This window comes from Podarcis bocagei (genome assembly GCF_964188305.1).
Source record: "Podarcis bocagei genome assembly, chromosome: 10".
Taxonomy (NCBI): domain Eukaryota; kingdom Metazoa; phylum Chordata; class Lepidosauria; order Squamata; family Lacertidae; genus Podarcis; species Podarcis bocagei.
The window spans coordinates 51,249,919-51,275,442 of record NC_138135.1 but is presented as its reverse complement, the minus strand read 5'-3'; the positions used below and the strand labels follow the sequence as shown (position 1 = coordinate 51,275,442).

Below are 25,524 nucleotides of genomic sequence, written 5' to 3'. Positions count from 1 at the left end.
AAAATGTTGGATCTCCAGCCCACAACTCCGAGAAGAAATCAAATGAGGTTTCTCTTGCAGATCGGGACAAAGATACCACTGCTCTAGTGGTATTTTACCCGAAAGGGTTCCCAATAAACCATCCCTTTGGGAAATAGACTGGGCGTAGCAGAACATCTAAGTGCACACGACCACAGTGTGACCCTATAACCCTAGACAGGTTCACCCTTGTCCTTTTAATCACCCCAGTGATTTGAAGCATTTTATATTGTGATGCCAATAAAGGTATTTGATTTGATTTGACTCCAAGTTCCATCAGCCCGGCCTATCTTGGCCCAGTGAGCAGGGTTGCTGGAAGTTATAATCAGCAACACCTGGAGGTTCATAGGTTACCCCACTCCTGGTGCAGATGATACTGGTTGACATGGGTCTGACTATGTATAAGGTAGATTCCTGTGTTCCATGGAAGTAGCCTTCACTGGGTCTGCTGAGCCCAGACTGGTGAAAAGAGACTCTGGATGTGTGGAGAGCAGCTTCGTTTACAGCATGGGTGCACATTTACACTGGACTGTTACATTCAAAGGATTTGAGAGGCAGGTGAATTTTGTCCCCTATCACATGCCTCTGCTTGTCTGACGCATTTTCTGAATCATGTGACCTCCCTCACCCAAAAAAGAGAAGGGCAAGCCAAGCCCTTAGATGTATGCACCTTTTGTCATCTGTGACTTTCACAGGGAATCTTGCAGTGTCCTTTACAGTTGCTATAAAAACGTGTGTGTGTGCTGGAAACCTGAAGCTGTGTTTGTCACATGCTTTCAAGTAGGAAAGAAAATGTTCCTCTGCTTTCGCATAGTATCACATGACACACATCCTTTATCTGGATGTAACTGGCTGAGAGTGGTTCAGCCAGGTATTCAACTAACATACTTTTCTTCCTTGTTTTGTTTTTTTTAATTATTATTTAAATGGGGCCATTAGCTTACTTATTACAAGCAGTTACTCAAGTGTTTTGGATTTGATAACAGGAACTGACAGAGAGGCATGTGATAGTTTCCAAGGAAGAAAAAAAGAAACAAAGAAAGAAGAATCCAGCTATACTGCAGGTATCTTGCAATAATAAGTTTGAGCTGCTCCTGCAGTTTTGGCATTCAAATCCAATTGTGCCTTGGCCTTGGAGGCATTTTTCCTCTTAATATTGCCCTATGACATTAATTTCAGAGTGAAATGCCATTCCCACGTCATACTTGGAAGAATTCCCTCCCTTAAGTTGTTTCGGTTTGTTAACGCAGAATTTTGGTGGTCTCGGTTCTTTTTACTGAGTTGCATCAAATATATGTGCCGAGGCACAAGAGAAACTACTTTCTCAAGTTTTGAATCTTTTCTCTCTTGCCTTCTTGGTCTCATTCCCATGTGTCTAGTGTGCGTTGGTGAGCTTTTGAATCAAAAACAACCCCTTTGTAATCTTCCCATGCAAAAGTGAATTTCCCAACATTTTTTTTTTAAAGGCACACAACATTAATAGTGTTTCAAAAGCTATACTTCTGCTTTCTGCTCAATTTCACAGATCATCTAGTTTCAATACAAAACTAAATTTTACAATTAGGACGCTTTTTAAAAAGTATACTGAAACTAGCCACATTTATTCTAAACTTGTGGGGCCCTGATCTGGAATGTGCTCTCTCTGATCCAGATCAGGGGCCTATGCCAGTTTCCTGACCAAGTAGGAGAAGGGTGAAATTTTGGGTAGGAGACAAGGGGTGGTTCCCAATCTAGATCGGAGCTGTGACTTCTTTTTTCCTCACATAAAAAACATGCCTAAATAGTCTATTTTAAATAAACAATTCTGTTTCTCATTGGGTAGTTTGGCCCTCATGCCAGCCGCTCCAGGGCACGGATTTCCTGGCAATCACCTTCTCTTTCTCTTACGTTGTTGATGACACATATAGAAGGATACTCAACCCCAAGCACACTGTCTTGCCCCAGTGATTGAGGGGGTCTGGGCCACGCAATGTGTGGATGCCATGTGTGCAGGCCACAGGGCATGCTGACATCATGTGCACACGCTGCGCCATGTGCTGACGTGTCGTGACAAGTTTGGGAGACATCTTGCAACCTTCTGAAAAGTGTGTTGTTGTGTTCGACTCTTCGTGACCCCATGGACCAGAGCACGCCAGGCACTCCTGTCTTCCACTGCCTCCCGCAGTTTGGTCAAACTCATGCTGGTAGCTTCGAGAACACTATCCAACCATCTCGTCCTCTGTCGTCCCCTTCTCCTTGTGCCCTCCATCTTTCCCAACATCAGGGTCTTTTCCAGGGAGTCTTCTCTTCTCATGAGGTGGCCAAAGTATTGCAGCCTCAGCTTCAGGATCTGTCCTTCCAGTGAGCACTCAGGGCTGATTTTACCCTTTATGACGTTCCCTCCAAGTAGATAAATTGAACCTATCTCTATTGCTGTTGCTTCTTTCAATTCTTCTTCGGTACTGATAAGAGTGTTGAAGGCACACATTTTCTTTAAAGGAGGGTTATGCAGGAATAAACTAACAAGAAAACATCTTTTTATGGAAAAGCCTGTGAAATTGCATCTCATGCATGAAAGAAACAGTGAGGTTTAAAAACAGTACAGTCCCTTAAGAACTGGGAAGAATAACAGCCCATCTAGAACACACATGTTGTTGCTGTTTATAATTTTTTGTTGGAATTTCTGTGAAATAAAGGGCATCTGTTTGGCACAGATTCAGCCCCAGCCCTTTGCAAAATCAGCTGAAGTTATCTGTTCCACTTTCACACTGATTAGTAGAGGAAAGGGAAAGATGGAAAGCGGGGAAATGAGTGTAATGCAGTCCTCATGTAATTTGAATAGTGTGTGTGTGTGTGTGTGTACGTACACACACATTGTAGACCATTTTCTTATGATTAATTTTTATCTTGTAGCTGTTTATCAGCTTCAGGTTTAAATATGATAGACGCTAGTTTACCTGCTGCTGCAATTCCATCACAGCCCAGTTGCCTGATGGAGCAACACACTGTTGTTTATTTTTTGACAGAATTATAGAAGCATAGAATTGTAGAGTTAGAAGGGACCATGATGATCATTCTCGTCCAACTCCCTCCATTGCAGGAATATTTCACCCAATGTGGTGGCCATGACCTTGTGATTAAGAGTTTCATACTCTGCCTACTGAGTTTATTTTGTCTACATTTTGGGATACTTAAGAAAGTCTGTCATCAGGCATGCAGACATAGCAGTGAAACAGATAATATTCTAGATTATACACACAAACAACTAAAACAACTGCTTGTGTGCAGCAGGCTCTTGTGCATTTAATTTTGCCAGGCAAGGGAAGCATCATGCATGGTGGTGGGACCAGTTTTGTGCCGTAACACTTACACAAAGGGGCGGGTCTTTCTTTGGGCAAGTAGCGGGACTTTGGTGCTAGTCATTAGCCGACTTGGATACTGGTTTACGATATCAGGCCTTAACCTCATTTTTTAAAATGCTGTCAGCTTTAACAACAGCATCAGGTTTAACAAGCCTTCACACACAGAGATTATTGATGGATGTTCAAGGTTTTAGAGTTGCAGTAAACAATGAAATGGTTTAAAGCCAAAAGATTTTGAAAAGCACCTGGAAAGTAACAAGCAGTGATGAGCTTTTGAGCCTTTTGGGGATTGAGGGCCAGTTCTGCTTCACAGCTGACTACGTGAGAGGGTCAGAATAGTAGACTGTAACAGAACAGAACAACAGCATGAGATCCATCAATTGCAGATGTAATGTTCCTTCTTGTCTTATAACCTCCAACACCCTGTCCCATCTCCATGCCTTGTTGGCAACTACAGCTTCCGGACAAGAGGATTCCATTTTGACATCATGCCCACTCTATTATTATTTATTCAGCTTATACACCACCCTGTGCCCGGAGGTCTCAGGGCGGTTCACAACAAGACCATAACATATAAAATCAAACCAACACCAGTAACCCAATAACCCCTCCCCCCCAAAAAAAGCCACATTCTAAAAGGGTACTGGATGTCAATAAGGTCAACCAAAGGCCTGGTTAAAAAGGAACGTTTTTGCTTGACGCCTAAAGGTGTATAATGAAGGCACCAAGTGAAATTCCCTGGGGAGAACATTCCATAGATGGAGAGTGTCAGGGAACTGACATCGGAGCAAGAGGCGAAGGGGAGGCTCCCAGATGATGCTGGCGAAGGACCCAGCAGCAGGGGGAGAAACAGCTCAGTAGAGGGGGAAGCCAATCAGCGCAACACCAGGGATAAAGGGGGGCAGACGGGGGAATTGGAGAGAGGGCTCCAGGACTCTTCACTGGACATCAGTGAGGAGAGCCCAGGTCCTCCGCTACCCACGCCTACCCTGCGCAGAAGACTCCCGCGCAGTGAGAGGAGGAGGAGACTGGGTGTCAAACAACTTTTATGCTGGGAGAGGTTCAAGAAACGCCCACTGACGGATTCTGCCAGTGACTGAAGCAGCCCCGATGAGAAGGGGCTGTGCAGTCAGAAAGGTATAACAAGGCAAATTAACCGAGAAAGGCACCAGTTTACGCACGAGTAACTCATACCTATTACAGGGAGCCACTGCAGAGAAGGCCAATTCTCATGTTGCCACCCTCCAGACCTCTCAAGGAGGAGACACATGAAGGAGGGCCTCAGAAGATGATCTCAGGGAACTGGTAGGTTCATATAGGAAGATGGGGTGTGATGGAAGAACTCTATATACACAAATACTGCATACACAACATGTGCAACACAGGCTGTTGTAAAGCCCTTCCACCATGACATGGCTCTAGGCATGTTAGCTCTGAAGCAGGAGCAAAATCTTTCACCAGAGTTCTGAAGTTGAGGCAATTGTATGATTTCTGTAGGTCCTTGTAGACTGCTATCCAATTCCAGCATTTCAGACAGCTTGAATTAGACAGAATTAATGTCATCTAAATGCATCATCTGATAATCTTAAATGGAATATTTCCCTATGACAGATTCAAATGTGACATCCATCTATTATATCACATTGTATCCTTGTGAATCTGGTTCATCATATATATTAAATAATACAATTGGTTACTATGCAATAAGGATGGATTTGATTTTAATGTTTCCCTGGATTTAAAAGAACTGGATGTGTTGAACTCAGGACTTGCTATTCTTTGACATAAACACAAAATCTTCTCTCTCTCTTAACTCTTCTATTTGATGTTTATTTGATGTTTTCTTTCTCCTTCTTTATAAAGGGAAAACCCTATTATTCCCTGAGCATCTGATATCATTCTTCCTTTTCAACACTGAGACTTGAGGACTGTCTGCCATAAAGATTGCTCATTTCCTTAAAAGTTCACCCAAATCACATAGCTTCTTTTGTTAATGTACAGTATATAGTTTTGCAGCAGAGGTTTTGAAATGTTCATTCATCTTCTTGGTTACATTAAAAAAGCAATCTTTCTGTGAGTTAAAACAGAGCAGAGCAGGGCAGCACAACTGCATATCCGGACCACAGATTTTTTGGTTAAAGTATTATTCCCCCCCCCCTCGCCCCCTGGTAAGCAACAATTACTATTTCTTATCATAGCATAGCTTAGCCAATCTTGTTTAAATACAACCCTGAACCTTGCCTGACTTAACACACTGAACTCAAGTGGCTGCAGGGTCGATGAGGCCGAGCGACGCTTAGTCACAAGGATATGAAGGTGACCTTGCTCAGCTGTGGCGTCAGATATTTTATCTGTATCTTCCAATGAATTCCCTAGCTGTATCCCTGAGTTGGTAGCACAGATATTAAATATGAAGAACCTCTTATAAATAAGGAAAGCATGTCGAGAACACTGGATTCTGTGGATAGGAGATGCAATTAAAGGCCCTGAGAAATATTTATGCAGGAAGCATTCTGATATGTCACTTTTGCCGGTATAGGTGATGCCTCCCCCCCTCTTCTTAAAAAATAGCGACAATTAATTCTGTCATTCAAAACAGACTCTATTCTCATTTCCTTTCCTACATTTAATACAGATGCATCTTACCATTATGAAGTACTTTTTTAAAAAAAATGCTTCAATTAGCAGGCTAAAACTTCAGGCACTTAGGAAATAACAAGTCCAGAGCGTTCCAAACTTTTCATGTCGGTGACACACTTTTAGACATGCATCATAATTCAGTTTTACCAGCAAACTGGAGGTTAAACTAACCCCTTTCCATCTTTGGTAGGAGCGCGGGGAACATTCACACGCCACACCCACACACTGCAGCCGATACACTAATGTTTGGCAGTGGCGTGCAGTCAATGGACTAGGGGGACTAGACTAGTCCCTTAAATGTTCCCCTGGAGCCTCCTTCCCAAAGCTTGGGAAGCTTCTGCCTGGCTAAGAAAGGGAGGCACAATGCTCACATGCACAACATTGCAACGTCACATCTATATAGCCCCAAATCACCCTTGCAAGCTGCAGCCCTGACTGTTCCCCTACAAAAGAATTCACTGCACACTACTGCTTTGTTGAGCCATTTGGGATTGACCAGCTGCAGGACTTCCTATTTTCCTTTGAGGCCAGAGTGCCACTCTTTTGCTCCTTCTCCTTATTGAATTAGCATTGCTTTGAAATACTATAAAAGACATTGCTTCTGTTTTCATACTGTGGTGGCATGTGGGGGTAACCCCTTCCTAGCTAAATCCTTGTCAATGGGCCTTTCTATATTCCAGTACATTTTGGGGGGAACTGAATTCATGAACCATGAGTACGGATCTGTCGAAAGCGAAGTAAATGGAAGAGTTAAAGACATGTTGTAAAATGCGCCGTTGACATAAAAGTGACTTAAAAGCACTTTGCTTTGGCTGGATTCAAATGCCAGCTTCATCAAGCAACCCACTGGCTTTTGATAAGCCACTCATATTTATGTCGTTATCATTAGAACGGGAATTATAGAGGTGTCCTTCGCTATATAGCTGCTCAGAATTCAGATAAATACATCCCCATTCTGAGTATTAGAATTTCAAAGGGCTAGAATTATCCTTACGTATCCGTAAGTGGTTGTCATGCTCAGAAATGTTTTAGTTCGTTTTAGCTTAGCAAATGAGCAAATGGCTGCATGCTGCTCCGTTTTCACCTCAAGCCAATGTTTCTCTTGGCCTGGGGAGACTTAATAAATTTGTTCACATTAAAGCACGTCTATGAAGTACATAAAAAGAGCCCTGCTGAGTCAGACCAAAGGTCCATCTAGTCCAATATCCTGTTTCTCACAGCGACCAGCCAGATGCTTCCGGGAAGCCTGCAAGCACCCTTCCCTGCTGTTTTTGCCCCTCAGCAACTGGTAGCCAGCTCAATCTCTCTCTCTAAACACGGAAATTCCATTTAGGTATTGAGGCAAGGATAAGTTGATAGATCTGTGTTAAGCTGCATGAAAAAGAAGAAAAACCTTTAAAATATGTAGGTCTTACAACTTTACTGCACAGAGGGCAATTAAAAGAAACCCCAGAGATGCTAACTATGAAACTCAGGATGGGAAGAAATGGTTGGAAGTGCAACAGCAGAGATCATTCAGTTTGTAACCAAAAGGTTAAGTCTGTTATCAGTAATTCAGCTGGACAAGAGGGGTGTTGGAGGTGTTGCTTAGCAACCAGGCAGTGAGGCCTAATATTTGATGAGGGAGCATGTGCCCTGATTAGCTGGGTCATCCAGAGGGTGTTTTCCTTTGTATGTTTAGTTGAATGTCTTCCTGCTGCGTATGTACAAGGCCAGAGTTAAGAAAGACAAAACCCCTCTGTGCCTTTCTCCTCAAGCTATACACTGTGCTTTGTTCAGTTTCCTTAGTGAAGTGCTCCCAGAATTTCTCTTCCCTCTGGACTCTCTAGTCTCCTTTATTGAAGCAGTTTTGCTAACACCAGTAGCAGAATTTTAGATCACCCTGCCTGAAGTGGGTGCAGTATATAAACAGATCTTCCTTCCTAATGCCGGGAACCCTGTATATCCATTCTCTTCCTTCAAAGAAGTGAATGTTTGGACAAAGGCATACAAGCAGAGATGTGCAATTTGGGATTGTTCGAAACTGTCGTGTTTGAGCAAGCTGTAAAGCCTTGCCTCATCTTCATCCATTGCCACACACCAAAGCCAATGTCAAAAAGGCTTTTCTTGCTTAAGCAAGTTTTATTTATTTTTTCCATAGTCAGGCTTAAGCAGGTGTGGAGTAAGGGCAATCCATTTTAATATAGCGTTGCATCTCTTTTTATTTGGTATTTCATTGTGTTGCCTTGATTGTGTGATGAGTTTAAACTGCTGTTATGAGCTGGAAGAGCCCTAGGGGTGGGTGGAATAGAAATTGAAGTAGAGTAAGTATATGAGCCTTCATTTTTCCCTTTCTTCACGTGTGCCCTGAAATTGGACCTGTCTTTCCTACCCATATACCCCTGAACATATCTGAACACATCTTTTTGCAACCCTGCAAGGATGTCCACATGGCCCACACTCATACATTTTCACCATTGAGAGTGACTGGGATGATACTTGATAGTCTCTGCACTCCAACATGGGCACCAGACATGACACACACACATCTCTAGTGGCTGCACAGTCATGGAATCATGGGATTGTGGAGTTGGAAGAGACCCAACAGGTCATCCATTCTAGCCCCCTGCAATGCAGGAATCACAGCCAATCCAGCAATTAAGTGAAGAGATCTTCACAGAGTACCATATTTTTCCGTGTATAAGATGATACATTTTCCTTAGAAATAATAGGCAAAAATTGTGGTCTTATACATGGATAGCAGAGGGGGGGACAGGTGATTGATGGCAGCAGCCAGCAGGAGATTGGCAGTGGCGATTGGGCGTGTGATTGGTTGCTGTGGCAAGGCCTGCTGATGATTGGCTGCGATTGCAGTAATTAGACATTGATTTACAGCAGTGGCGAGGCGTGCATGCAATCGGCTATGGTTGCGTCGAGTGGGCAGGTGGGATTTTGGCGTCGAGTGTGCAGATGTTTGGTGGCCGCGGCGATGTGTGCGATTTGCAGTGATGGGCAGGTTGTAGAGCTATTGCGGTGGTGACCCCCTCAAAAAAGCTTAATAACGCTGGGCAATCTCCCCCCAATTTTTTTTTTGTGGTCCCAAAAAATAGGGGTTCTCTTATACATGGGGGCGTGTTATACATGGAAAAATATGGTATGTATGTGGAAGCATGTGCATAGGAGTTCCTGAACACTAGCAGATCAGTGCTCCTACCAGCCAGGAACAGCCCCTACAAACATTCATTGTACTCATGGTAGGCCCCTTCACCCTGACACAGAATACCTAGCCAGCAAGAACATGGTCAGTGCACACATCAGGGGAAGGGGGAAAGTTAGGAGGACAAGATAGGTGGCGAAGGCTTGCCGCCCCTTCTGTGAAACACATGGAGGCATTCAAGTAAATTCCCTTTGTGCCCTTGACTCTGACACTTGGAGGTTCACTTGAGTGCCAAGAGTGAAATTCAAGAGCTCTTAGAAAGTATCCACAGATTAGTGGGGAATTTTGATGGGTCAGGGGTTTTATATTGCTTGCTATAATACAGTTCAGTGTGAACGAATGCTTCACACTTGCCAAAAGGCTTTTAGGGACTGGACAGCCTTTGGATGACTCTGGTGTTTTTCATCTTGGCCCTCGTCCACAAAGCAGGTCAAAGCAATGAGTTATATGACTAGTTGTTGTTGTAACCACTTCACGAGCTGCAGATGGTTTCTTATTACATAAGGAAGCACTATGAGGAGGTTTTATTAACCAGTTAAACCACATATTTCACTTTTACTGATCCTTCATCCAAGTTGCTCAGAATGGTACATAACCATAGAACTTTACTTTACTTACTTACTCCTCCCTCCCAAGCAGCCCCCCCATGTCTTTTGGAATTGGGGTAGCCCTCTAGATGATGCTAGAATACAATTCCCATAACTCATTGGCTGTGCTGGCTGGAGCTGATGGAAACTGGGAGTCAAACAACACGTTGGCCAGTCCTATTTTAGACCATAAGCCTGAGGGAAGCCACCACCAACTCTGGAGCAGATTATGAGGGTCTATGGTGTGTGTGTGGGGGGGGGGGGGTTGCTGCTGCAAGGAAGAGGAGAGGAAATTCTGATGTTCAAGTGGCAGTCTGTTTCATCCATGGGACTGCACCATGGGACACAACCCTATGTTATTTATCAAGGAGGAGCTGCTATGCTGTGCTCTTGGAAGATGGGTCACTGTTGTTTACCAAGAGGCGGAGGGGAGAGGCAGCAGGGTACTGGGTGAATGCATTGCAAGGAGTGCTGGATTGGCTCTGCTGGTGTGTTTGCACCACACTGGCATCCTCACCACGCTGCCTTGCTCCTTCCTGATAAGCAATAGTAGCATACCTAATAAGAAGTGAGCATCATGGCTCACCCTTGTTGAGCCACTTCTGATGTTGTTACACCTTCTTCTGCTCTTATATGTACTAATGCAGTGGTACCTTGGGTTACACATGCTTCAGGTTACAGACTCTGCTAACCCAGAAATAGTGCTTCAGGTTAAGAACTTTGCTTCAGGATGAGAAAGAAATCGTGCTCCGGTGGTGCAGTGGCAGCGGCAGGCCCCATTAGATAAAGTGGTGATTCAGGTTAAGAACAGTTTCAGGTTAAGCATGGACCTCCGAAACGAATTAAGTACTTAACCTGATGTAGCACTGTATTCAAAACCCTAAAGTACCCTGCCAGTGCATTTCCAATTTCAAGGGATGGTCTTGGGCCCAGCGAACAATTTAAAATCAATTGCTTTGGAAATCTGAATTCAACAACATCCAAATGCTTATCATTAAGAAAATGCTAATGTTTGTGTTGGGGAAATTAACACAGATGGACACGCAACGTTTGACTGGGGTCATGTGATCAAACATTTATGCAAGTCGTCAGATATTCTGGCCAATCTGAAAAATAATCAGTGAAACCATCTGTCCAGCCTGGCATCTTCCTCAGTGGCAGAGGCAGTTAGATATCGATACCACTGCGGGAGTCAGTGTCTATCTTTGCTTAACAGAGGAGTTATTTATAGCAAATGGTGATGATTGTCTCTAGTTATTAGTTCTCTGGTTAATTATAGGGAGCATAATTGCCACGTGCATTTTCAAAACAATGTCAGGCTTTTCAGGTGTCACTCTAGGTAATTTGTGCAACAATAGGAAAGTATTATGGACAAAGCACAGACGAAATGAATTTTTGATGGAAAATCATGGCATTGCAGGCACCCATCACATTTCCCGCATGCAGCAAAATGCAGCTTGGAGAAGTGGTTTTGAGAAGAAAGATGACTCTCAAAAAATAAGCATACAAACATTTCCAAATTTATTTATTTATTTAAATTGCATTCCCTGGCAGTTGTTTTGCACTTTAAGAACACCTGAGGAAATCATTCATTCGTTGTCGTGCCCTGTGTAAATTCAGTGCAATCCTTTGGCTTATGTGTTCCCCCCATCCCCTTTCCTGGTGTAAAAGCATAGAGGAGATTGGAAGCTTTTCCATTGGTGTTCAACGAACTGCTGGGTTTTTTTTGGTTAAGTCCAAACTCAGAGAAACCATAGTTAGTATTATCTATGGCTTATGAATAAGACAGGATCATAAACCATGGTTCGATCCTGGATTATTTAAAGACATTTTTGTGATCATCAGCAAGGAAATGAAATGAATGTGTTTATTCACGTAGTCCATCTTTCCCCCCTGGAATTGGATTGTAATGGAAGTACTTTCTGCATCCTCTTTCCTTTCCAGCCTCCTACTGACAGTTGCATAAAATGAATGGGTCAGCATAAACCTTTAGCTAATTGTGGGGGGAAATAAGTTTTTTTGTTGATGATGTAGGCTTCCTATATCTAAGTTTATGATTTAATCCCACAGAGCAATTAAACCAAGAAACTAAATGCACATGCACACAAGTATATATACAACTAACTACAAATATCTTTCCATATGCTTCTCAGTGGGATTGTTACAGTGGCCTCCATACAATGCACAGATACATGGTACACTGGTGCACTTTTCCAAAGAGAATAGTTTTTTGTTAGAAATGTCTTTTGTTGTTTTTGCCCTTACACATCCTATACAGTACTACTGTTGTTGGCGTCCATTTGTCTTGAAAGACAATGGAGTGCACCTCCAAGGGTGAAGTCAAACTGCTGTGTTTGTAGTGACCTTCCCAGGGTGCAAGCCTGGACAGTGAATATGGAGGTCCTGGGATTCCCAGGCAACCAGACCCCTCCTTGGCCTCACTGATGTGGTCCAAAGGAAAACAGAGAATATGTTTGGCACCACGTTGGCCGCAGGAGTTGCAGACTACAGTGTATATACAGTTTATGCTTATACAATTATGCATAGCATCGTCCTGAATTTTCAAGGCATTAGACTTTTGATTAAAAATTGCAGTTTTGAAGGGTACAACCATATGTGAAAATAAAAACCACATATCTTCCATCTATTCATAGCTATAGTCGAAAAAAACAACTGCAGAATTAACAGTTCAATCCTATACTCAGGTCTACTCAGAAAAAAAATCAATTGATTTCAAAGGAGCTTGCTCCCAAGTTAAGTAAGGGGGTAGAGGATTACGTATTAAAAGACCCTTTTGTTAGCCCCTGCTGTTATCCACTAATGCACATGCTATTGTGTGTGGTGCACATAAATACCTGGATTTTAAAAATCTGGACAAATTATTTATTGCTTTTGAATACCTTACCATTATGGGGTGGGGGGATGGAGACAAAAACATCAATGGTATTTGTGCCCCCCCCCCACTTTGCACACAGAAAAAGTGTGGGTAAGCATCCTTGTAAAAGTTCATGTTCATCATCTCTGAAGATTCTAGGAATAACAAAACCATCCCTTGCAGAACTTTCCTTCTGCCTTACATCATAACGAACACATTTTTTTCAGTAGGAGCAGTTTGTGAACCCATCTTTCAGTTCTCATCCCAGTGCAAGCACTCTCCAGTGCAGACAGTCTGGGGATTATCACTGTGGAGAGTGGGATAATAATTCTTGCTGGCTCTGCCTGACCTCCAAAGATTGGTCAGGTCCTTTGCATAGAACCTACCCATATGGAAGACATACCAATGAATTTTTGTGCATGGATGCAGGGGAGTTTGTGTGGGGAGAGCCTTATGTGCACCCATTTTATCCATCTTTAAGCTCCGTCCAGAAGACCCAATCAGTTTGTGCGCATCAGGAGCAGGGTCAGCAGACATCACCTGGCAATATTTTATGTGCACTTATTATTCCTATTGCAGTGATCTGCATAAGGCTATAATGGAGTACAATAATCAAGTGTAGCAAAATCAGGTGGTGTACATGCACATCTGAAATGAATTCAGCCTAAGAGAATCAATGTAGGACACTGTTACAGTGCTAGATTTGGGTATGAAAGGACCTCAATCAAATATTTGCTCGGCCGTGAAATTCACTGGAAAGCCTTGTGTAAATCATCATTAACCCTCCATTCAGCTTCACAGAGTTGTTGGGAAGCTACAGCATGCCATGGATCTCAGGGATAAGGTGGAAAGAACATGCAGGCATTTTTTTATATTCTGTATAGATTGACCTCTAGTGGAAATTTTAAAAGAAATCTATGATAGCTGTAGTCTGGTTAGATAAAAAGGTATCCGAGTGTCACTAGAGAAAAACATGACTCATGCCTTTTCCTTACAGATCTGATTAAATTTCTCTCCTGAAACTGACACCAAAGTCATTGCACAGATTGATGTTCACTGTGTCCCGCTTTCCAAAAGAATTTGCTTTTCAGTTTATTATGCTTCTGCAACATATGACTCACCTGGTTTGTCCTGCAACTGCTTTCCTTGCTGCTCCTCTGCTAATTTGAAAGCTAACTGGTTAAGGCCAGAGTTTCACTTTTCACATTCATTTTTCTGACATCAGTGTCCAGAGCATGACCAAACTTACGGTACATTCACACATGACACAAACCGTGTGACTTGGACTCATGCGCTCCCCCTTCTGTCTCATCCTCCAGTGTGGCTGCGAGTAAGGTTGGGGCTGAAATTCGGTTCAGTGTGCATTTAAAGCAGAATCTATTAAATTAGCATGACAATTAACATTGCAGGGGGTTGGACTAGGTGACCTGCTGGGTCCCTTACAATTCTCTGATTTTATTCTGCAAAACAATACATGAATTGAAACATACCATCCTTCCAAATTCGCACTTCTCCGAATTTTGCAATGCAGTTCTGGGATGAATGGTGCATAAAATGCATCTATTTGTGCAAATAACATGCAAGCATGCATTATATTAAGATAATTGGCTTTGCGAAAATGGGCAGGTTTAAGGGAAATTGCACACATATTATGCAAACTTGCATACAAACGCATGCATGTTAGGAGGAGCTTGCGCAAAATGCTGTTGAATTTTTAGGAGGTCTTTTTAAAAACAACTGCAAGCCGATGTGGAGATGTAGAGAACTGAATGCTGGGAAACAGAAGGAAACCATCATTGACAGATTTGTCATCCCCTTGCCGTGAGGAGGAGTTTGGGAGACTTCACTTACTTCTGTTTACAACTAGCCCCTGCCCCTTTGATAATGTTGAAGTTAAAAATGTTGGCCATAATTCAGTTAAGCATTTATCCTTGGCACTCACTCCGAAACCAGTGGTGCTTAACTTTGGCTGGGTCGTGCCCTTAACGTTGGGGAGTTTTTATTTATAGATGTGTTGTAGAACAGCCTGTATTGATGCTAAGATATTTCAGTCTTTCGATCTCCATTTGTTTTACCTGGCCACAAACGCTGGTTTATACAACAACATGTTTATGATGGTGGGGGAATGTGAAACTGCTAACGGATTGGTTTTTAAAGAAAACGTCAGAGTATATTCCCATTTGATGGGACTAAATCCCATTAAATCCAAGCACAAGTTGGCTGTGGTTTGAGCTAATAAAATGAAAGTTACGTCTTCAGAGGGGAGGGGGGAATGGACCTTCAGTAAGGGATGCGCAGAATGTATTACTTGCAGTGCTACTATCTAAAAGCATTTGCTCTCGTTTATGCTATTATGTGCCAAACAACTTACACCTTCCGAAACAGAAACACGGCAAGTGATGAGTGGGATTGACAAAGTTACCAGCTCTGCACAGTGTTAATTTGAAATTCAACAATTTAGGCAATAACACTGTTACTGCCAGAAAAAGATTAGCCACATCCATCCAGCAGTTTTCTGGAATGTGATTTTCTCACTGGGTATATCCTTAGAAAGGAGCCTGTTTTGATACTGGTAACATATTCTTTCTGTATAGTCTCAGAAAATGTATCTAGGGCAAAAAAAAATTAGTATCAACACTGCATCAATTAATGACATGATACAAAATTCAAAAAATTCACAGAAGAAAATTTCTTAAAGACATATACACTGAGCTGTTCTTACCATTTCATATGTGATTTGTTTTATTAAATATTTTTTATTACAGTTTTTACTTTAAGGAACTCAAAGCAGCACACACACACCCAATATTATCCTCACAGTGACGGATCTACAGTCGCCCACAGTTTTACTCGAATAGGGATTTGAAATTGGATCTTCCTGGTCCAGACTGTGCTCACATTAATTTGAATCAAAGGTGGTTGGGGGAGAAATGTATCAAAATGCAGTATTTCCTAAGGAATGACATAGTAGATACAGTTACAGATTGTGATAACATTGTGTTCACACAGTTTTGCAGCAGTGGCAGCGCATCGGATGCAGAATAAAATGGCAGTGGGTCCACAGCCCTTGTCTGAAATCTAAGCACTACACTCCTCTTCCTCTCCACAACTCAGACGATGCCAGTGTATGGTGGTCCCATTTTTGCCAATGACAAATCTCCCACAGATTTCAATAGGTCTAGATTTAGTAAGCTAAGCCCCGGCATCTCGTGCATTCTGAGAAACAGTTTATTTCCCACGCTTATAGTCAGAGTTCTTTGAGAAGTGTGTGAGCCCTATTGCATGCAAACAATGAGTTGTGGGCAAAGCCTTTTGAAGTTTCAGTGATTGGAGGGAGAGGACTATTGCCCTCATGTGATTGGAGGGAGAGGACTATTGCCCTTCCTACAGGTATGTGGTTGGCCATTGTGAGAACAGAATACAGGACTAGATGGACCAGTGAGCAGCCTCTCCTACATTTCCCTCTCAATGCTGCCCCAAGAAGCCAAATTATTATTATTATTATTATTATTATTATTATTATTATTATTAGGCCATGTGGGGGGCATTCACAAGGTGACTGTGTATGAAACATCAGCCATACCTCCCATTCTTTGTGTGAAGTTGGCCTGAGAGACCCACTAGTGTGTGTATTAAGGCATAGGAAGCAGGGAAATAAAAATGGGCTGAGTATGTTCTGCATACACAGAAAGATGCTAATAATTTCTAGGGATGCTAGACTGGAAGTGCAACACTATGGGTTAGATAATACAGGGGTCAGCAAACTTTTTCAGCAGGGGGCTGGTCCACTGCCCCTCAAACCTTGTGGGGAGCTGGACTATATTTTGGGAGCTGGGCAATGAATTCCTGTGCCCCACAAATAACCCAGAGATGCATTTTAAATAAAAGCACACATTCTACTCATGTAAAAACACCAAGCAGGCCCCACAAATAACCTAGAGATGCATTTTAAATCAAAGCACACATTCTACTTATGTAAAAATGCGCTGATTCCCGGACCGTCCGCGGGCCGGATTGAGAAGGTGATTGGGCTGCACCCGGCACCTGGGCCTTAGGTTGCCTACCCATGGATAAGACCATAGGAAGAGCCCTTCTTACATTCCCACGTGCCCCAATACCAGATTAATGTTTATCTTCTGCCCTCTCCCAATGTGGTTGGTCTGCCTGCATATGGCCTACGTAAGCAAAAATCTCCTTGGTTGAAGAGAAGGAAGGGGGCCTTTTAAAAACGTTTTATACAATGGCTTTATAGTGAAAGATTAAGGCATCTTGGGAGTTGAAAGCAATCTGTGTGTATATATTAGTAGGTAGTTCTTTAGTTCTCAGACCAAACACATAGTAAGTTTGCAATTCAACATCCTTTCCCCCACCCTCCCCAGAAATAAAGTACAGACTGACGTTTTTCCTTCCGTGCATTTATATTTTCCTTTGCCCCTGTAATTTTAGGGGTGTTTTTCCCCCTGCGTACTTCAAATGAATTCTTTATATTGTCCGACTTTCAGGTGGATAAACACACATTTTTGACTACATAAATGCCACTTTGTTTAGTTTGCAATGCTGAGGTAAAACACCCCACCACTCAGTACATGCTTAGTGATTGCTTGTGCCTTTCCAGGCTAACTACATGGTTTGGTCTATCGCACAAATCCCCTTCAGTTCTGTTGGAGGACTTAAGGAGGACTTCCAGGTGCCTTAAAACTGTTGTTAAATCCCAAGGAGATTCCAAGCTAATATTTGTTAAACACCCTTCTTTCTTTAAATGTTGACAGCAGTCCTTTTAAACTGCCCTTAGCTGCTGTAATACAACTTGGTGTACTTAATGCTTGTGAGGTACAGGGATTTAAGGAATAGTAAGAATGATTAAAATAGACTGATAAGTGGATCAGGATTTCTGCTGCAGTGACAAGCCAGCAGTTTGAACTGTGAAGAGAAAGGTTAGCTGACCCTATTAAAGCAAGTGTGGCGGAAAGGCTCTGAACAGGTTTGGTTTTATATTATTTTATTTGCGGGTAGGCAGGACCAGGGAATTGTCAAACAGCAAAACGGCATTTGATCAGCTTTATTCTTATATTAACCGTTTCTGCCAACTTAAGGAGTAGTCCCCATGCTATTGGTGTCCATATCATCTTCTCAGCTTATTTTAGCTCCCTTAATCACTGATCCTTCGGGCAGCTAAATGAATGGAAGATGTGCTCTTTCAAGTCCCATTCATTTCAGTGCGCCCCCATGTGGTTGTTTCCATTGCTTGAGGTTGTCAAGACTGAGCCATAGGCAGCTGTTGGAGGTGATCCGAGTCTGGGAAAGGGAGCTGAGGAATACACCTGAGTACAGACCCAGTTCATGGCCCGAGATTACTTCCTTGCCAGGGAAATGTTCCTAGATGCAGTTAGTTTAGCTCACCTCATAGGACAGCTGCATGCAAAACCAAAGGTTCCTGGTTCTAGGAATGTGTGCAGTTTGAAATACAAAGCAAGACAGAGCCTGTACTTTGTATAAGTGGGGTTCAAGTCAATTCGGTGAGCAGTTTTCTCCACTGTACATTGTTGCTGTGTCTTTGGAAGCATGTTGAACAAGTTTATTCAATAGATTTATAAGTCACTGTGATCCTTGCAGCTCTATCAGTGAGGAACTGCAGAAGTTGCACCCTGCTAAACATAAAGGGCAAAAAAAAGGCCACCCCTTGATATTATCAGAATTGTAGCCTATCCTACAATAAATACGGAGAATTTGTAAAAATAAAAAATGGGAGAGAGTCGAGCATTTTCGGAGCTTCTCCTGACAAGCTATTTATTGTATTGAGAGTTGATTTTGTCAGTTGGCAAGCAGAGGAATATTAATGAAGCATTTGCAGACAAGCAGTCTAAACAGGTTGATCATGATTGACTAGAATCTACAGTGCATGATATCAAGATGAATTATTTGTCATGGCTGTTTCTCTGACCTTGTTATTTCAGTTTTCATCCTTTTAAAATGTTTGGTATGGTATTCATTGCTGCCTGTCTTTGTCAACCAATCCTATTGCTGCGGTTCAGACATATTTACTCATTTTCAATATGGATCTCAATTATACCTATCGGTCCCACTGGTCCAACTGGTCTCCATTGCATCTTCCCATCCATTCATGCCAATCCAAGCTAGGGGGCAATATGATGTGTGCGGAAAGCCACTTCTGACCTCGGGAGGTAGTGGTGTTGCAGGCTTCATGCCCTCAACACTCGCGCGGAGGCTGGTTCCCAGCCCCACGCGAACAGGGGAATCCTCTGGGCCAGCCAATCGCCTGGCTCGGGGTGTGTGGCTTTCCACATTTAAGGCAAGCGCGGCAGAGGCCCTTCCTCTTTGCCGCCAATCAGCTGGGGAATTTCCCACCCACCCACCCAGCCTTTAAGGTTTCTCCTTTGACCTTGCTATGGACTTCAGTTGGTTGCTGTTAAGGGGGCAGGTAGGAATTTTTCCACTTGGCAAATTGGCACCAGCCATTTGGTTTTTTTGCCTACCTCGTGGCAAATCATCACAACTTCCTCAGTTTGGCGGTTAGGCATTGGTAGGGGTATTGTTATGTAGATGAACGGGGGGGAGTGCCATCACCTCCCCCGGTTTGTGAAGGGTAGTTCAGTAAAGGATTCCGGGGGGCGTGGCCATGTCCAAAGCCTATGGAGGCCAGGGCCCAGGGCAAGCCCCCGAGCGGTGACCCTGGGGGGGTGCCTAGTTGATGTGCATCAGCAGGGCTCCCCCTGCTGGTGTTAACCCTTCCCAGCCTTCAGGCAGACAGACTGAAGCCGGATAGTCGATTAAGACCAATGCCTAAAGCCAATACCACTCATCACCTGTAAACAATAAAGTTGTGGCCAATTTTAGCCCATTAACCTAAACAACATGTCTCGTGTCTTTGTTTTCACTGGTGGGAGGCGGGAACTCGCCACGCAAATCAGAATGACTATTTACAGCTGGATGGGGTACCACCTGTAGTGGCCACTGAGTTGATGTGGAAGGAGCTCTGTTGCTCCCCTGGCTTGCCAACACAGCAGGTCACTGGTGCTTCCAAAGAGTGCAGGGGAGAGGGTCAAGTCTTGGTGTGGTGCAGGCACAGCATAGATGAAGCATCAGGAGCATCAAACAGCAACCTGCTGTGTTGGGAAGCCAGAAGAGTAACAGAGCACCACCTCCCTCACCACCTCACTGGCCCCCTCCAGGTACAACGCATACCCAAGGGTGCTGTGTGCACCCTTCCTCTTCCTGATCTGTGCATGCAATGCCTTCCAAAAGCAAAATGATACTACCTGGCTGTTCAGGAGAGGAAGTAGGAGATGGAATCAGTCCTAATCATTGTCCTTTCCCTATCAATCAAACAGGTTCTGTAGGGACTTTCAACTTAAAAATAAAAAATAAATAAAGGGAATTGTACTGTGTTGGTGCTGACCTTTAAAGCCCTAAATGGCTTCGGTCCTGTATACCTGAAGGAGTGTCTCCACCCCCACCGTTCATCCCGGACACTGAGATCCAGCACCAAGGGCCTTCTGGCGGTTCCCTCATTGTGAGAAGTGAGGTTACAGGGAACCAGACAGAGGGCCTTATCAGTAGTGGTGCCCGCCCTGTGGAACTCCCTCCCTTCAGATGTGAAGGAAATAAGCAGCTATCTTCTCTTTAAAAGACATCTGAAGGCAGCCCTGTTTAGGGAAGTTTTTAATATTTAATGCTGTATTGTTTTTAACAATAGATTGGAAGCCGCCCAGAGTGGCTGGGGAAACTCAGCCAGATGGGCGGGTATAAATAATAAATTATTATTATTACATCCAGCCTTGATTTGTCTGTATGAGTTCTGTTGTATCAGAGCTTTCCAGTCCCATTGCAAATAGAATAATTCATTTGAGGCATATTGAAATTTAGCAGCTATACTTCTTTGTTTGTTGTTTGTTATTGGGGTAGTGATTTTCTCATTAGGCAAGGTGTCTCTGATATATCATTAAACAGGACTCATCATGTTTTCTAGTAGAAACACTGGGAAAAGAATCTCTTCATTAGTCTGCAGAAGGCTCCGGTGATGGAAGGCTCTGTTCCTATGAATGCTCCAGTGCACTGATTTACATGGTGTTATTTTTGCAACAATTACAATTATCGTGTCAATGGTCTTCGGACATGTTCAACCCTTGATTATAATCCACATTACACTTTTGTGTGTGTGTGTGGACAGGTATGGACAGTATCTGTCAGCACAGATTAAACAAGATTAAATTAATAGTCATCTGGACACCAACAATGGGGAGAGAAATAGCCCGATGCTTTTAGAAATTTCTGTCACAGCTATCCTGTGTGTAAGGACTAGGTTTCTCAATTGGTCCCATTTTAGACTACAGACAGGTGCTCATGTGAGGAGCTACTCCTGAACATAGAAAACTAACTTAGTAGGGAGAAGGTTAGGACTGAGCCCCCATTTCTGACATTTAGTTTTCTTTTTGAGGAGCATTCAAGTGGGACACGTTCTGAGATAAGGACCTACACTTACATTACCTCCTCTAGGTCTGGCCCAAGACATGTAGACATGTGAAGCGAAGCACAAAATGCCCCCATCCCACCCCACGGGGGACAAGTGAGGAGTGAAAACCAACATTGGGAACTTGGGGGGGGGTCAAACCATCCTTACCCAACAGTCGATGTGGGAGAATCAAAGGCCATGCTGGAGGGTGGGGAGGAAGGGGCCAGCTCTGAATCACTCCAGGTGGATGCAGACCCTAGAAGACCCCAGAGGGCAGCCACCATAATTTCAATTTTGTTGAAATATGGCATCTTTTTATAAGACACTTTACTGGCTAATCTGAAGAACGGCAACTACCAAAATCACAGATTGGATTTCAGCAAACTTGACTAGATTGATCCACCCTGGAAGGGGGCAAGTTGGGATTTTGTTTTTGTGTCCCTTTCTCTCTCTCTTTGTAATTGTTATATATTAGAAATCAATAAAACTATATCTTAAAAATATTCCTCCTCAGTGGTGGGAGGAGACCAGCAGTGCCCCCTATTTTCCAAGAGACTACGAGGGTGGGGCTGTGAGGAGGAGGCAGATTCAGCCTCCAAGGAGTGCACTGCCGCCATCATTGCCATCTTAGAAACAACAACATGAAATACATTCCTTGGAAGCTGGATCTGCTGCCTCTGTGGATCCTGCCTGCCAATGCAGTCACCTTGCCTCACCTCATGGGTGAGCCAGCCCTAACCTCCTTGGCCTCTTCTATCTAAAACAGGAAGCATTTACTGTAGAAATACATACCCCACAACTGCCTCCTTTTGACCGGTACATTCCAGATTTACACCCGGAATACCCCAGACATTGCCAATAGCAACAAAGGCTTCCCCTCCTTACCTCTGATCAACATGGCGGTGTCCAAACACTGAAGCTGGCTCGCCACTCCACCTTCCATTTTCCCTTTCTATGTTTCCTGTGGAGGTCTGTGGGTGGGGAGTCAAAGTGTGCAGTGATGGTGGCAGATAGATAGGTCTGTGAGTTAGTTGGACGGTGATAGCAGCTGCAAGAGGGATGGTGGAGGAGCGGCCACGCTAAGACTCAGGAAGAGGCCTAAGGACATGGGCATGCAGGAAGGGTAAGGGACAGATATAAACATTACAAGTTTGCATTCAAACAATTTGTACAATCATTTTATGAGATTCTCTGAATCTCATGACTTTCCCCCTTCCCCTACATGGGTCCTTGAAACAAAAATTAAAGCTGCATATCAGCACATTCTCCACAATTTTCATTTTTCCAAATTATCTATAATCTTCATTACTTTACAAGTGTTTCTTGTAGTCCAGCTAGGGTTTTAATTTACTTACAATGTTCTCCTAACTCATAAAATTTCCCCTTGTCTTCTTGATCCCCGAGTCTTCCCGTTAGTTTTGCCATTTCAGCATAGTCCAACATCTTGGCCTGCCATTCTTCCCTTGTTGGGATTATCGCTTCTTCAGGGGACAGATATGAAGGCTGCAGCTGGAATGTGGAAGGAGGGAAGTGGGAAGGGCAACTGTTTTCTGGGAGAAGGGCAGCTGGGAGGGAGGTGGGCAACTCAAACGGGGAATTGGGAGCTGTGTAATTCAGTTCTTTTTTTATCCCCGTTTTGTTACTCATTATATAACCAATCTTTATTTTCAGATTTAATAGCACTAAATGTCACTTTTCACATTCACATAATGAAATAACAATGTTTCCATCAAGCCCTTCAGGGTTCCAAAAATGTTGTTTCATATAGTTTAATTCAAGCCATGTTCTGAATGAAGTTTGGACTTTGGTTTATATTGGAAATGCTTTTACAATTTTGCATGCATGTATGTATATACAGTATGTCTTTTAAATGGTTTTAATCTTGGAGTTTTACTACCTTTGCAAGTCACTTTGAATATCATTCTTCATGAAAATGTTACCTAAAAATAGCTATTAAAATGTGATGCTCCCTTAAGGCTGAGGTCAAGCATTATTTTACATTTTAATAGAAGTACTAGATATAGGCCAGGCCCACATATGGTGCAAATCAACCACACTTCACTAGAGATGGTGAAGCTGGGTAGATTGATACTAGAAGACCCAAAATGTCACTTTACCATCTGTGATTAATTGCTAAATACAACTGCAGTGGCTTGGATCAGTGACCTGGAAAAACTACAGTATACCTAATAAGGTTCTTCCAGTAACCCTTGCCAAGGTTTTCACCCTCCCTGAAGGCTACCTTGGCTTTTATAGATGAGTAATTGCACTACATCATCCACTGACAGTTTTACTTGAGAATCTGCTGCTGGCTAAAGCATTGGATAATAGTTTTGTATTATTGTATTGAATTGGCCACTATATATGGACAGTATGCTGAAGAAAGAGGAAGCTATTTCAATAACCTTTTCAACTTTCTTTTTTTATTCCCCGCTGCAGCCTACTTGTAAAGATTAAAAAATGCCGCCCTCAACGACGCCGCAGTACGCTCCCCCGGACGGTGGATGGGGTTGGGTCGTGGTCTTTGGCAGTTTCATCTCCATTGGATTTTCTTATGCATTCCCTAAAGCCATCACAGTCTTCTTCAAGGAGATACAGGAAATCTTCGGCACATCATATAGCCAGATAGCTTGGATATCATCGATCATGTTGGCTGTCATGTATGCAGGAGGTATATGAGAACCTAACTTTTCTTCTTTTTTGCCTGTCAGATGGTCTTACAATATTAAGCAAAGTTCTGCTCTGTGATTTTGCAGTTCATGGCTTCTCTAGATGTGTTTTCATAAGGAACCACATATTGTTTTCTTCTGCTTCCTCTCCTAAACCCTTCCAATAACTATCACTCTCTGAATGCATGAGCGTTCATTTCAAACAATGATGCAATTGGTTTTGCTGCCGTGTATCGTGCAGAAGTGAGGGCACTGGGCTCTACTAGTGGTTGGCCGTGTGATTTAAAGTAGATCAACAAGGATTTCTGATTCCCTAGTGTGTAACAGAGGTAAGAACAAAATGACATCAAGGAAATAAGGGGAAATGGCCAGGATAAGGTATGGATTTTTGTTTGGAGCGGCTGTGGAACTCAGTTTAGCTCTAGTAAACGGTAAGGGGACCCCTGACCATTAGGTCCAGTCGTGACTGATTCTGGGATTGCGGCGCTCATCTCGCTTTATTAGCTGAGGGAGCCGGCGTACAGCTTCCAGGTCATGTGGCCAGCCTGACTAAACCACTTCTGGCGAACCAGAGCAGTGCATGGAAACGCTGTTTACCTTCCTACCAGAGTGGTACCTATTTATCTACTTGCACTGGCATGCTTTCGAAATGCTAAGTTGGCAGGAGCAAGGACCGAGCAACGGGAGTTCTGGTGTCATAGTTTTTTTTAAAAATTCTAAGTGTCTTTTGATATTGGCAGATCCTAGGGTTTTAGGAAAACAACAACAACCCCAAAATAGATTCCAGAAGTCTTAAGTCTGCCCATCCCTGATATAAGAGATGGAGAAGTTAAGAAAGGGGAGCTAGGTGGACTACCAAAAAGCTTTCTGTAAGCAGATGCTGAGATCAATAAATCAAGCAAAGCACAATCATGAACCAATAGATGGGACAGGGTATCAAGTTTTATGGATTGATAAAAACAATAGGAATAGTGATCCTGGAAAGTTTACTGCTGATAGACATGTCACACTGAAATGGAAAGTAATGGATAGTAGAAGTCATTGAATAAAGTAACAGAGCAGGCAACTGACTTTGACCGTCAGCTGTTGAAATAGTACCAAAAAATAGAAGTAACTGTTTGTTTTGCTTTTTTAATGAACAAAATGAAAGATGATTAGGATTTGAAACAGCCTTACTCTGCCTGAAGTCCTCAAGATGTTTTGGCATGCTGGTTGGGGATGATGGGAGTTGTAGTTCAAAACTTATGAGGTGCACCAGGCTGTGGAAGGCTGATTTAAAATATGACCAATTAATTTGCTGCTTAGCAATTTGCTACTTTGCTAAGGTTCATGGGGTACCTTAACTTTCCTGTTTATTGGAAAATATAGCATTATCAAACAACTCAAGTAATACTGTAATTTGATTCCATTTTTTATCAGCATTGTCTTTTCTGGTTGACGGAGAATGTTAGAACCCTGACTCTTCACCCTGTTGATTTCCTGTGTGTCTTCTTGAACACTTTGCTTGCAACCACCCCTGATGCTAATGGATAAATTTCATGTTGCCTCTCAGTTTAGCACTGGCGTCGACCAGTTTCCCATTGGTGTCACTATCTCTTAGGATAGGAGAACATCTTCAGAACTTCAGAACAATTCATCTTTTCTGTAGCATTTCATTCCACCTTATACTGCACAGTACATAGAAACCTAGAAATGTTATCTGCCTGTCCAGAATAAATATCAAGCATA

General features: G+C 42.9%; 1 protein-coding gene across 6 annotated transcripts in view; it reads left to right on the top strand.

Moving 5' to 3' along the window:
- The window catches only part of SLC16A7 (solute carrier family 16 member 7), a 104,040-nt gene that overhangs the window by 41,975 nt on the left and 36,541 nt on the right, over positions 1-25,524 (top strand). For all 6 annotated transcript variants that reach the window (XM_081211709.1, XM_081211710.1, XM_081211711.1 and 3 more), the window contains one exon: positions 23,567-23,798. In XM_081211709.1, the coding sequence (XP_081067835.1) occupies positions 23,588-23,798 (211 nt within the window). In that variant the 5' untranslated portion in view covers positions 23,567-23,587. The remainder of the gene's footprint in view (positions 1-23,566; positions 23,799-25,524) is intronic.